Here is a 13,248-nt window from a genome sequence, read left to right on the forward strand (position 1 = left end):
ATAATTTTAATTGACGTGCTCTGCACAATTTGTATTTCTTTTTTGGTTATTCCTTTATATAATGCATTACTGTAGTCAAGGCATGAGATCACCAGCAAATGGTTTAGAATGTTTAGGGAAGATGTGTTTAGCAAGTTAAGAGACTGGCTGATGGAGGAAGAATTAGGCTCTCTCTTGCAGTGACTTGCAGTGGCGTACCTAGCATATGTGACACCCGGGGCCCATCATTTTTGACTCCCCCCCCCCCATCTGTATGAAAAACATGATTTTTAGTAACAAGCCACACATGAGTACCTAGGAAAAGGCAGCATCTTACATACTACAGTGAGCAGTACAACATCAATACACCCATTGTAAAATTAAACAAGCTAGACTAGTACAGATCAATCCTGCAGTCAATCCTAACATAAAACCATGTCTTTCAAACACACAGAACACAGAAAACACCTTCGCCTAGTATGGAATATGTAATCACAAACTAAGCCCTCCCTCTTTTATAAAACTGTAGTGTGGATTTTAGCCACGGTGGTAACAGCTCTGACGCTCATAGAATTCTGAGCATCAGAGCTGCTACCACTATGGCTGGCGCTAAAAAAAAGCTCCACAGTTTTGTACAAGGGGGGATAAAATAGAAATACATAGACAAAGCTTAAATTGAACCAGTAAAAAGCTGGACTCTGCATATAGTGCACCACAGAAACAGTGACACATGTCTCCTAAAGCAATAAATAAATAGAAATTTTTTTTTCTAACTTTGGCTACTGTGGTTTCTGCTTTCCTCATCTTCTTGTAACTCTCTTCCTTCCATCCACTGTCTATCATCTCTCTTCCCCTATATGGTATTTTCTCTCCTTCTACGCCCCTTCCAGAAACTGTATGCCTCCCCCTTCCATCTCTCCTATCACCCCTACTGGTCTGGCATCTCTCTCCTTTCCTTCCCTCTCCCACACCTCTCCTCTGCAATCCCTTTCCCTTTTTCCCTCATTTTCCTTTTCAATTTATTTTCTGCATCTATCTAGATTACGTTCTTACTACCCTCTCATCAATTTCCTTTTTTTACTGTCTACCTAAAGCTTGCCACCTCTGTCCCTCACCCCTCCAGTGTTTCCCTAACTCAATCCTTTTATCCCCATCATGTGCCCTCCTTTTATTTATCCCCTCCTTCCATCATGTACCCTCTTTCTCCAACCCTTCCATCTAGTACCTTCTCTCTCTGTCTACTTCCATCTAGCATCTGCTCCCCTCTTTCTCCCTCCCATTTCCTTCCTGCATTTGCTCCCTTATCTCTCCCATCTGCACTACCATCCAATGTCTGCCCTTTCTCTCGCCATCCACCCCTCTTCAATCAGCATCTGTCCCCTTTCTTTCCCTCCAATATTCTTCCCCTTCTGTCTCTCCCCTTTCTCTGTACATCAATTCCATCAGCACCACCCTTCCATACCACCCTGCCCCCTTTCTTTCCTCCCACCACTCTTCCATTCCAGTAATCCTGCTCCTTTCTCTCCCTTCATGCAGCAAGGTCTCACGATGACTGTAGCTGCTGGCTGCCAGTCCACTCCACTCCGACATACTTGCTTTGGAGAGAAATCAGCAGCCGCATGCTGGAAGGTCCCACGATGACTCATCTGCTGGCTCTGCTCCAGAAGAAGTAAGTTATGTCGGAGGGGGTGGACCCGGCAGACGCAGGGAATTGTGGCAAAGTCCCGCAATGACTGCATCTGCTGGGTCCACCCCCTCCGAAGTAACTTACTTCTTCCAGAGAAGAGCCGGCAGACGAGTCATCGCAGGACCTTCCTGACTTCAGCGCAGCTGCCGACTCTGCTGCAGAGAAAGTAAGTCAGAGACCATTTATTTTTTTCATCAAAAGGGGACTTCTATTAATCCTTTCTTTCATTTCTTTCTTTCTGCACTCAGACCCAACAATTGTCCCTTTTTATTCCCTCCCTCCTTCCTTCCCATGTCCTTAGTGGGGCAGATATTTTGCATGTGTAATACACACAAAATATCTGTGCCATGAAAAAAAAAAACAGGTAGACCTGTCGTAAAACCTGATGCAAAATAGCCAAGCAAACATTAGTGAATCAATCGCTTGGCTATTTTGTGTGGGGTTTTACAAATTTGCATGACCGGATCATAAAATGGATGATTGAGCCCTCTTTGTTGATTTAACATCAGATAGTAACAGGATCAGAAGTCAGAGATAGAATGTGGCTAAGTAAGACTATTTGTCAGCATATGTCAGAACCTCTAAAAATTTACCAAAGGTGAAAAAAATGCCTTATTACATACCTGTACTGGATTGGATAATCCCAGAGTTCACTGTTTGACCCAGTAGATCATATTGGTTCAACCGGGACCCATCTTCAGCTACTACGACTGACTTTGCTGGATCATGTGTCCAAACATATATAACCTCTGCCCGGGTATAGGCATCTAATAATAATAATAATAATAATAATAAATACATGGTCTTGATTCTCAAATTATTACATGAATGTTAGCATGTTCTGAAGCTGAATTATTTTTCAAACAATTTTTTTTTTTTAGAGTTATGGGGTCCTTTTACAAAGCCATAATAGGGATTTAATGGCCAGAGCCTTTGCCACGCTGCATCCACTTCTGCGGCTATGTAAAAGGGAGGTATATGTTATATATTATTTAGTGGTATATCTACTGTCACATATCTTACATGAAATATCATAATAATATTAATCAAAGGCTATGATAAAGATTAAATACAAATTGAACACTCAAATGCAACTATTAAAACAAAACCAAAAGTTAGAACGGAGAATACATTTACAGATTAGAAAAATGTTGGAGAAAATATTCATCGGCATTCATTTTTTCATATTTATAGCTGGAGCACAAATTTGCCCACAAGAAAGGAAAATTTAGGCGGTCATAGTTCTTCCAATTTCGGGATACCATCATTATTGTGGTTCAATCCCCCTTTCCTTTTGTCTGCGTTTGTCAGGTTTATCTGTTTGTCATTTATTTTAAATGCACTTTGCATATACCTTTTTATTGCTGTACACCGCCTAAAAGTCTGATTAGGTAGTATAAAATTTTTTTAAATAAACTTGAAACAAGGTAGGCATCTACACCAAGGCACCTACTGGGCAAGTAGGTAGAGTTAGGGGTGGATTTAGGGCCGAGTTTGGGTGTGGATTGGACCATATGTTGGATACAAACTGGTTTTTATTTATTTTTATGTTTATTGATTAAAGTCTTGGCATCAAGAACACCAAAGAGGACATAAGTTATGATTGTTATACATGATTCCAGACCGATGAGGCCAAGTGACTCGGGAGGGCAGTCAAGAAATTTCACCAAACTTGTGGATTTTGGAAGATGAAGGTTTACTGCATCGTCATTCCTTAGTCTGTCATCAATAAAAGTCCAGACCAGCCAAAATTTCTGACATGTACCACAGATGTCTGGTGAATGGTGTTGACGCAGCCTTGGCAACAGCTATGTTCAGATATTTCTGGCGTTGTGAAAAAAGAAGCAAGTCACTGAGTGGTACTTTACAGGAATGGGGGAAGAGTGTGGCGTAATGGTTAAAGCTACAGCCTCAGCACCCTGGGGTTGTGGGTTCAAACCCATGCTGCTCCTTGTGACTCTGGGCAAGTCACTTAATCCCCCCATTGCCCCAGGTACATTAGATAGATTGGGAGCCTGCTGGGGCAAACAGTGAAAAATGCTTGAGTACCTGAATAAACTCATATAAACTGTTCTGAGCTGTCCTGGGAGAACGGTATAGAAAATTAAATAAATAAATAAAAGTGCTTCATGCCAGTAGCTGATGAAGATGAGGATAACAAAGAGAACCAATTCTTTGATGCCCAGCCTTTCTTTAGAAGTAATAGAGAATTGCTGTTGGAACAGAAACATCTTAATACAGTGGTGCCTCGCATAACGAACGCCTCGCACAGCGAACGCTGCGCACAACGAACTTCATGTCTTGCTTCCCACAACGAACTTCGTTTCACACAACGAAGTCGCCCGAGCTGCATCCTTCCGCGCAGGCACCGCGCTTAACTGCCCTCTCTCCGCCTGGCTCCCTGTGCAGTGGCGGACCGTCGGCTCACAGGGGCCCGGCGCCTACTGCTGATGCGTTGGGGGGGGGCGGAGCTACTCTCGCCGCTTCCCCATGAAGGGAAGGGTGAGCGCTCAGACGAAGAACTGTTTTATGTAAAAGCAGCACAAACTCGGGGGAAAACGGCAAATGCTGGGACTGTGAGCTGCCCCGCCAGTAGAGCAGAGATCTGCCTTGCAGAAACAACTGCCCTCTGACCAGCCTTTATCGCTGAAACAAGCACTGGCGCTACAGCCGACACCCCGCCGAGAAGAGAAAGTGATGTTGGCAGGGAAAGAAGCACGGTATCAAGCAGCTGTGGGTCCTGCACCGCCGATGCGGCTGCATCCACTGAGAGAGCCAGCGAAACTGAATGCGCATCATTCGGGCGGGAAAATGCCAACTCAACCGGCGCCATTACTACGTCTTCCCCCGAAGCGTCCACATACCCTGCAGCGCATAACCCCGATGGTGTTTGCCGCTTCCCACACCGGAAACAACTTTTAACCACCTCTGCTGCCATGTTACTGCACCGAAAAAGAGAAAAAACTAACACCACAGAACATGAAAACCACCGGGCCAACCAAAAATAAGCCAAGAAAAAAAAAAATGAACAGGTAAGTCCCAGTTTTTGCCGCTGAGACTCTGCCCTCTCTCACTGTAAAATTAGACTCTACTTAGTCTGTCTTTAAATTTAAAAAATGTGTGTTGTTTTAAAAAACAATTATGTTTTTAGATGTATCTAAATAAAAATAATAACCAAAAATTTATCTTTTTTTATGTCATCTTAGCATATTTTATGCTACAGAACGAATTATTTTTTTTAACATGTATTGTTATGGGAAAACGCGTTTCACATAACGAACTTTTCACATAACAAACTTGCTCCTGGAACCAATTAAGTTCGTTGTGTGAGGCACCACTGTACTGTAGATGGTCTTCGCCATCCACTGTGCATGGTGAAAGGCCCTGGGTGCTCAAAATGATAGCTTCACTTTATCTGCTTTCCTTGGATGTGATGCATTCAAGGCTGTTCTGCATAAAGTTGTAATTTCTTTCTGAAGGATTAATATATCTGCATCAAACATATCATCCACAGCAACCCCATACAAATCCTGGTGTACGTACTGTCAATTTTGCTGAAATCTTTTGAACAGCACAACATCTGGTCTTTCACTAACTCCAAACAGTTCCATTATATGATGTTGACAGGTGAGCCATGCTAATTCTTGTCCTAATGATGATTCAATGAAGATGCAGGCACCGTTTTTCAGGCCTGTATTAATTGCAGTGGTATCAAACACAGTCCACAGATTTGTCTCCAAAGAATCCACTCATCCATTACTGTGATGTGGGCTTCATCTTGCTGTTTGCCAGTTCAATGGACAATTTTTGGAACTCCAAGTAACCTGTCTTCTCCATTGCCAGTGACAAGCACTGAAATTATGTCAACCATTTATTTACTTCCTGTAATGTCCAGGAGAAGGTGTCCATCCCAATGCAGCAGTAATGGAGTTTCTGTTTCTTCAAGGAATTCATCCTTCAGAGTGGTAGCCTCCTCACAGTTCTTGCATCATAAATATCAGAGTGAGCTTCTTGACATGTCTTTTCATTTACATCAAGGCCAAGTACTTTGGCAACAGCACCAATGACAAATGCAGCACCCCTGTCTGACAAATTAATATGATCTAATGCTCTGGCAACTTCATAATGTACAAGGAAGTTCATCGTTGGCCGTTTTAACCAAGAACTGGAACAAGGAGTTCTGCTGACTTCAAAATCAGAATCTGAACAACTGTCAGAGTCAATTTCAGCAATATTCTTGGAAACAGATAATCCACTAGTCAGAGGGAGAGAAGAAGCAGCTGGCTATGTACAGTAGAACTACTGACAATGATATTCTCCGCCTCTACTTTGGCTGCAAACTTACTAAATCTTTCTTCTCATGCTCTTTCTATCCTCCTCCTTTGCAAATACAGTGCCAATGCCAGCCATGTTGCATAACAAAATATCATGCCTCTGCATGATTAGAAATTATCTGTCTTCTTTGATTTCCATTGTGACTAATGCATCACTGGTAGCAACATCAAAAACATGGACGAGACATTCTTTGAAGGCTTCTTGATTCACCAGATCACATTTGTTGCATCTGTGCCAGTTCTTTTTTAGCTTCTCATATTCATCATAAAGCTTCATCAATATGCAAATCCCCGAGTCTATTCATTGAAGATGCATTCTTGCATGCTGCCAAATTTCCAAGACCTTGAACATGGCTAGATGAGCTGCCTCTTTTAAAACAGCCTTTTTTTGTCAGTGTGTAAGTACATCATCAGTCGAAGAATATTCCCGTTGGTTGGAAGATGGGAACCAGACAGTTCATCAGTGCCGTTCCCTTGCAGCCATACTTCTGCACTGCTTCTACATTCTTACTTCTTAGTTTTTATCCTAACATGTGACATCAACTCAGTTTTCTTGCTGTGCTGAGACTGGAGTCGGTGCAAAGAATGGCCACCCGGATGGTCTCGGGACTCAAGGATCTACCATACGAAAAACGGCTTGACAAATTACAGCTATACTCGCTCGAGGAGCGCAGAGAGAGGGGGGACATGATCGAGACGTTCAAGTATCTTACGGGCCGCATCGAGGCGGAGGAAGATATCTTCTTTTTCAAGGGTCCCACGACAACAAGAGGGCATCCGTTGAAAATCAGGGGCGGGAAACTACGAGGTGACACCAGGAAATTCTTTTTCACTGAAAGAGTGGTTGATCGCTGGAATAGTCTTCCACTACAGGTGATTGAGGCCAGCAGCGTGCCTGATTTTAAGGCCAAATGGGATCGGCACATGGGATCTCTTCACAGGGCAAAGGTAGGGGAGGGACATTAAGGTGGGCAGACTAGATGGGCCGTGGGCCCTTATCTGCCATCTATTTCTATGTTTCTATGTTTCTATTTATCACTAAACTATCTTTCTGCTTTGCAACAGTACTAGTATTAAGTTTTTATTATTCAAATAACAATAAAACCATTGTTACAATTTTTTTTAGAATATTTGTTAGAGGGGGCATTTCTTGGGTGGAGAGTGGTCATTCCCATGTTACCCATCTAGCACATTATGATTAGCTCCTACTAACTGTATAACGCAGAGTTCATGTAGGAACACTTAACTCCTCTTAAGGAGGAGGCAGTAATGGCCAGATTCTATAAGTTAGCACCTTGTAATTGACATAAATTGCACTTAATTGGATGGTAGGAACCGAACTTAGGGGCAGATTCTCAAAACTAAAATCTGTCTTTAGCGTGCTCGCTAAACCGGTTCCAGCCAGTTTAGCGCGCATGTATTTTAGCAGCGGATTATCAAAATGGCTTACCGAGGTCTTTTCCGAGTTTTCTAGCAGTCTCCGATACTGCCATGCAAATGTAGTACAACGATATCATTTATATTAAAATGATCACTCTGAGCTATTCTCTATAATCGCCGAGTGATTCACTAACCTCGTTGTGCCACATTTGCGGCCAAAATTTGCCGACAGGTCTGAGCTGTTGTCTTACTTTCTGATCAGTGCCTGGGTCCTGATTGGCTCAAGCACTGACAAGAAAGTAAGGTTTGACAGCTCAGATCCCCCCAAACAAATTATAATAATAATAATAAAAAGAATCTATAGGTCACATTCAAGCAATATGGAAACCATATAGGTTATGCCAGGGAATACCTTATGGGATCTTTGATGTCCTTAGATGGCATCTCTCCTGCCACGGGTCGCGGCAGTTCGGGTAGAGGGGTGATCGCATCGTGGTAGGGGAGATGAGGCATCTCTTCTACCACGATGGCTGCAGTTGAGGGGTGGGTAGGTTGCCGGGCCGCTGAACTGATCGTGCCAGCCGCCATCAGCTCAGCGGCCCCTTTTTCAGCACTTATTCCTGTTTTGACTTGGTCTAAGTCAAAACGTATAAGTGCCGACTAGGCAACCTGTCAAAATCTTTGGTTATACGTGTTGTATGCCTAGGTCTAGGTCGGCCCACCGCCTGCCCTTTCACCTTCTCTAAAAACGCCTCTCTTCTCTCTGTGTGTTTAGAGGCAGGGGAAAGGCCTAAGCTGGTTTTAGATGCGTCTAAAACCAGCTTTGATTATGGGTACTTGGACGATCAGGCTTTTTGATCGTCCCAAGTACCCATTTAGGCCACTTTTTAGACTTTTTTTTTTTTTTTTTTTTTTATGAGCACCAAACTGTTTTCAGATTTAGAGTCAGCATGTGGCCCTTGTTAAGGTACAGGTGACAGAACTCCAGTAGCAAAATGCTTGTTGACCAGTGTTATAACTGGCCTCCTTTGAGCACAAGCACTAAGGGCCCAATATTCTGAAAATTCTGAGGGCCCAATATTTAACCAGTGATATTTAGCAGTGCTAATTGCTTCTGGTGTAAACCCAGAAATTCAATGCGAGGCCAAGTCCAAGTGCATTGAATTTCTGGCTATGAGTTACTGCCTAAAACTAGAATTGACTTTTTATGCAGCTCTGTAGAATTCTGTGTTTATCAAATGTTTTGACAGCATGTTTTAGTCATCTTTTAGGATGGTGTTGAGAATTGCATTGTTTCAGCAATACTATGGTACTACAGATTTTGTGAAAGACTCTATGGATCATTAAGTGGGTTCTGTTTTGATAATTTTATTTGTTATTGCTGTATTATTACATTACATTACTGATTTCTATTCCGCTTCAACCTTGCAGTTCTGGGCAGATTACAAAAGAGACATCTGGACATTTCCAGGATGATTACAAAGAGACTTCTGGACTTTTCCAGAAGAGTTACAAGAAGAAGAACATTTCCAGAGGAGTTACAAGAAGAATGGTGTAGTATAGTTTAGGGCAGTGATTCCCAACCCTGTCCTGGAGGAACACCAGGCCAATCGGGTTTTCAGGCTAGCCCTAATGAATATGCATGAGAGAGATTTGCATATGATGGAAGTGACAGGCATGCAAATTTGCTTCATGCATATTCATTAGGGCTAGCCTGAAAACCCGATTGGCCTGGTGTTCCTCCAGGACAGGGTTGGGAATCACTGGTTTAGGGAATGGGATACGGCAAGGAGGATTGGGCTATTCAAGTGGATATAAAATTCGGGATGCTGTACAGATAGGATATAGTGCAGTTTCAGTATATATGCAGTTAGGGAAGCAGTTGACAAGATTGGGCTTTGAGGGGAAGGGTAACTGGTGAAGAAGGGAGGATGGGGGAGTCACACTGAGGGGAATCCAGGTTGGAGTTATGACATTTGTATAAATTTTTTGAATAGATGGGTTCTGATTTCTTTGCGAAAAGATTTGAAATCGCTTGTTGTCATCAGCAGGTTGGAGATAGCATGTAATTGTACTTTGATGTATTAGGATGGACTTGTATATGCATTTTTTTTGTATACTGCTTAATACTTATGTCAATAGTGGTAAATCAAGAAAATAAATCCAATCCGATCTTTTATTCCCTCTGTTTTATTCTCCTCCCCAGTTCTGCCTATTGTAGATTTGGCTAACAGGGAACTTAACTTGGGACATAAGGTGTTGATACTGAGTGATCACAAGGACCAGTCATAAGGGGCAGGTGTATGTGTGTGCCCTAGGCACTGGCTTGGTAGGGATACTGGCATCTCTCCTTCCCCCCTCCCCATACTGGTGTCAGGGGGGTGGGGTTCTCTTAAATACATTCATTGACATTGAGCGAATAGGGTATGGATATTTTAGGTTAGGTAGGGAACACTTCCAGGTCATGGACCTGGGGGGCCGCCGCGGGAGCGGACTGCCGGGCACGATGGACCCCTGGTCTGACCCAGCAGAGGCAATGCTTATGTTCTTATGTTCTTATGTTCTAACCCCTATACCTCTTCTAGTAGTCTTGAGCAGCAAGCAAGGTCTCCCGCCAGCCTCAGTCCAGCCTCTGATATCACTTCATGTTTGACATGACATGTCAGGAAGTGACATAAGGCAGGTAGGCTCAGCCAGTGCAAACAGCAGGCAGGAGACCCTGCTCACTGCTAGTGACAACTAGAAGAGGTACAGGGGCTAACATGCTTTTAAGAACACCCCACCACCGTCGCTGGAGGGAATGCCAGGCGCCTCCGCTCCAAACATCAGCTTCCCTCGCAAAGCCACTGAATGGGAATCCTCTTTAAGGCTATGCCCTTGTAGCACATAAGCATTTCATCAGTAGTACACAGTGGCACACATTCGTTATGAACTTACCCCCCTTTTACAAAACCACGAAAGCAGTTTTTAACGCCCACTGGCGCGCTAAATGTTCTGTGCTGCTCCTGATGCTCATCGGAACACTGTATGAGTGTTGGAGCAGCGCTTTCAGTGCGCCGGGTAGCACTAGAAACCACTTTTGCGGTTTTGTAAAAGAGGGAGGGGGAGGTTTAAAGAGTAGCCTCTTAAAATTCTTGCTGGCAATAGAAAACTTTGGGTGCACCACCAACTTAAGCAGTCATCCTGTGCCCCTGTTTCGGCATATGAAGCACTGGCCAGCCCAAGAAGTCTAAGCAAGACTTAGGAATCAGTCTTATTCCTTCTGCTCAGAAGTATGCAACACTATCATGGGTTTACTAAGGCTGGCCTAGCATGAACACATAAAAATTTGTCTATGTAAATCTGCAGCTATGAGTACATTGGAACATTTGGTACTAAAGGGGAAAAAAGGTTTAATTTTAAACTTACAACTTCCAAATTTTAACGGGCAGGCATGAGCATCCATTGGGAAATCTTCTAAATGCATTGGACATTCTGCTCGCACTGTCAATCTGCAATATAAAATAGCTATTACAGTTTTAACAAAAAAATGGTGATTTTACAAGAAATCTGAATGCTACATTGCAAGTGAAATTAAGGAGGAGGAGCCTAATGGTTCATTCAGCAGCTTGAAAACCATGGGAACCAGATTTGATTTCCACTGCAGCTCCTTGTGACCCTGGATAAGTCACTTAACCCTTCATTGCCCCAGGTACAAAATAAGTACCTGTATATAATTAACTAACTGCTTTGATTGTAACCATAGAAATTCAGTATATGAAATCCCATCTCTTTAAGTCAATATCTAAAAGCACTGGATATAGTACGGACCTGAAGAAAGGGGTTTTGACCTCTGAAAGCTAATTGAGAAATGTATTAGTCCATTAAAATGGTGGGCATTAAATTTTCTTCCCCATGCCCTATGCCTCCTATCCAAATGAAAAATATAAATACCTAAGTCGGTGGGCTTCCCAAAGGACTACCAGCTTAAGATCTCTTCCTCTAGTTCAGCGGCTAGAACTCTTCAAAACTCTGCAACTGGTGGCAGCTCAGAGACACTGCCGCTAGCTGCAGAGCTTGGAGATTACTGGCTGCCAGATTGGAAGAGGTGGTCTTCAACTGATAGGGTTTTGGGATCCCCACCAGCCACAGCAAGGGAAATGGCTAGTTTTTGGTAGACCTGGGCCTGGGATCCCTGTGTGTTCAGTACAGAAAGAAGTGCATATCTGTTTTTATTTCTCCAGTGTTGTAATACTTGCTAAGTTTAATTTGCTGGGGATCCCAGTTCAGTTTCTATTTGTGATCCTTTGGTAAAGGGTCCGTCTGTGTTTTGTGTGGAAAGAAGTCATTTAAAGTTGTTTTATGAGTGGAAGTAATGGGAGATAGGGATATGGGTGAGTGGGTTTTGTGTGGTAGTAATAGGAGGTGGGAATATTGGGGGGGGGGGAGGGGTGCAGAGAGGAGAGGGGATCAGGGGCCCCCTCAATCTCTGCCCTAGGCCCCAGGATGTCTAAAACCGGCCCTGGCTGACTCCCACTTCCTCCCTTCCCAGATCACTCTCAGCAACTGGAAAGTGGGAGGCAGGAAGAATGCCTCTGAATTGCCCTCTTGCAAATATGGTGGCACCTAAACCTTTCAATGCATGCTGGGATGCATTGTATTGGGTCAGTCTGCCAAATATGGTGCTTTAATCCAAATGTGTTGGCTGGCAATATAGATAGTATGCAACAATGAAAAATAATGGAAGCAGCCGGTGATGGATGACATCAAAATGTAACTTCAAAGCCTCTTCCCCACACTTCTAAAGCTTTCACATGCACCGTCCCCCCCAATCATCTCTCTCTCACACTCCACCCAGTAACTCATCCTAGCCCACCACATAAACATGCATGCATACCCAATCTCCACATGCTTAGTTCCACACCTCTGTACCTCCATCTTCACATATATTTACATACTTCCACAAACATGCATATGCACTTTTACCCACCCCAGCTCTACCCCACCTCCTGTTATACCTGCTAACACACACATACATATGGATAAAGTCTCCCACACAGATAATACGCCCTGTAAATAATCGGTATGCCCCACATACACACTGCCTCACCCTTTCTTTCTTCACTTACATACATTCCTACATTTGTGAACATAGCTCAGAGCTCTGCACAACACTTCTCATACACCCTCTGTCAAATATGCCCAACACCCATGCCCTCATCCACATATTTCCTGCCACAAATCTACACATCCCTGTCCATATGCATACCCAAACACAACCTCTCATACATATACCATTGTACACATCCCTAACCTATTCCCCCCCCCACACACTTAACATAACATAGTAACATAACATAGTAGATGACAGCAGATAAAGACCCGAATGGTCCATCCAGTCTGCCCAACCTGATTCAATTTAAATTTTTAAATTTTTTTTCTTAGCTATTTTGTACAAGAATCCAAAGCTCTACCCGGTACTGTGCTTGGGTTCCACCTGCCGAAATCTCCGTTAAAACCTACTTCAGCCCATCTATACCCTCCCAGCCACTGAAGCCCTCCCCAGCCCATCCCCCACCAAACGGCCATACACAGACACAGACCGTGCAAGTCTGCCCAGTACTGGCCTTAGTTCAATATTTAATATTATTTTCTGATTCTAGATCCTCTGTGTTCATCCCACGCTTCTTTGAACTCAGTCACAGTTTTACTCTCCACCACCTCTCGGGAGCGCATTCCAGGCATCCACCACCCTCTCCATAAAGTAGAATTTCCTAACATTGCTCTTGAATCTACCACCCCTCAACCTCAAATTATGTCCTCTGGTTTTACCATTTTCCTGTCTCTGGAAAATATTTTGTTCTACGTTAATACCCTTCAAGTATTTGA

The 13,248-nt window shown here is 43.3% G+C and overlaps 1 protein-coding gene across 3 annotated transcripts in view; it reads right to left on the reverse strand.

The window, feature by feature from the left end:
* LOC117351500 (gamma-aminobutyric acid receptor subunit alpha-1) overlaps nucleotides 1-13,248 on the reverse strand; it is a 180,385-nt gene that overhangs the window by 47,765 nt on the left and 119,372 nt on the right. For all 3 annotated transcript variants that reach the window (XM_033926834.1, XM_033926836.1, XM_033926835.1), the window contains exons 6-7: nucleotides 10,789-10,871; nucleotides 2,290-2,433 (exon numbers count right to left, since the gene is read on the reverse strand). In XM_033926834.1, the coding sequence (XP_033782725.1) occupies nucleotides 2,290-2,433; nucleotides 10,789-10,871 (227 nt within the window). The remainder of the gene's footprint in view (nucleotides 1-2,289; nucleotides 2,434-10,788; nucleotides 10,872-13,248) is intronic.

The sequence above is a fragment of the Geotrypetes seraphini genome, chromosome 18, assembly GCF_902459505.1.
Source record: "Geotrypetes seraphini chromosome 18, aGeoSer1.1, whole genome shotgun sequence".
In the NCBI taxonomy this organism is placed as follows: Eukaryota; Metazoa; Chordata; class Amphibia; order Gymnophiona; family Dermophiidae; genus Geotrypetes; species Geotrypetes seraphini.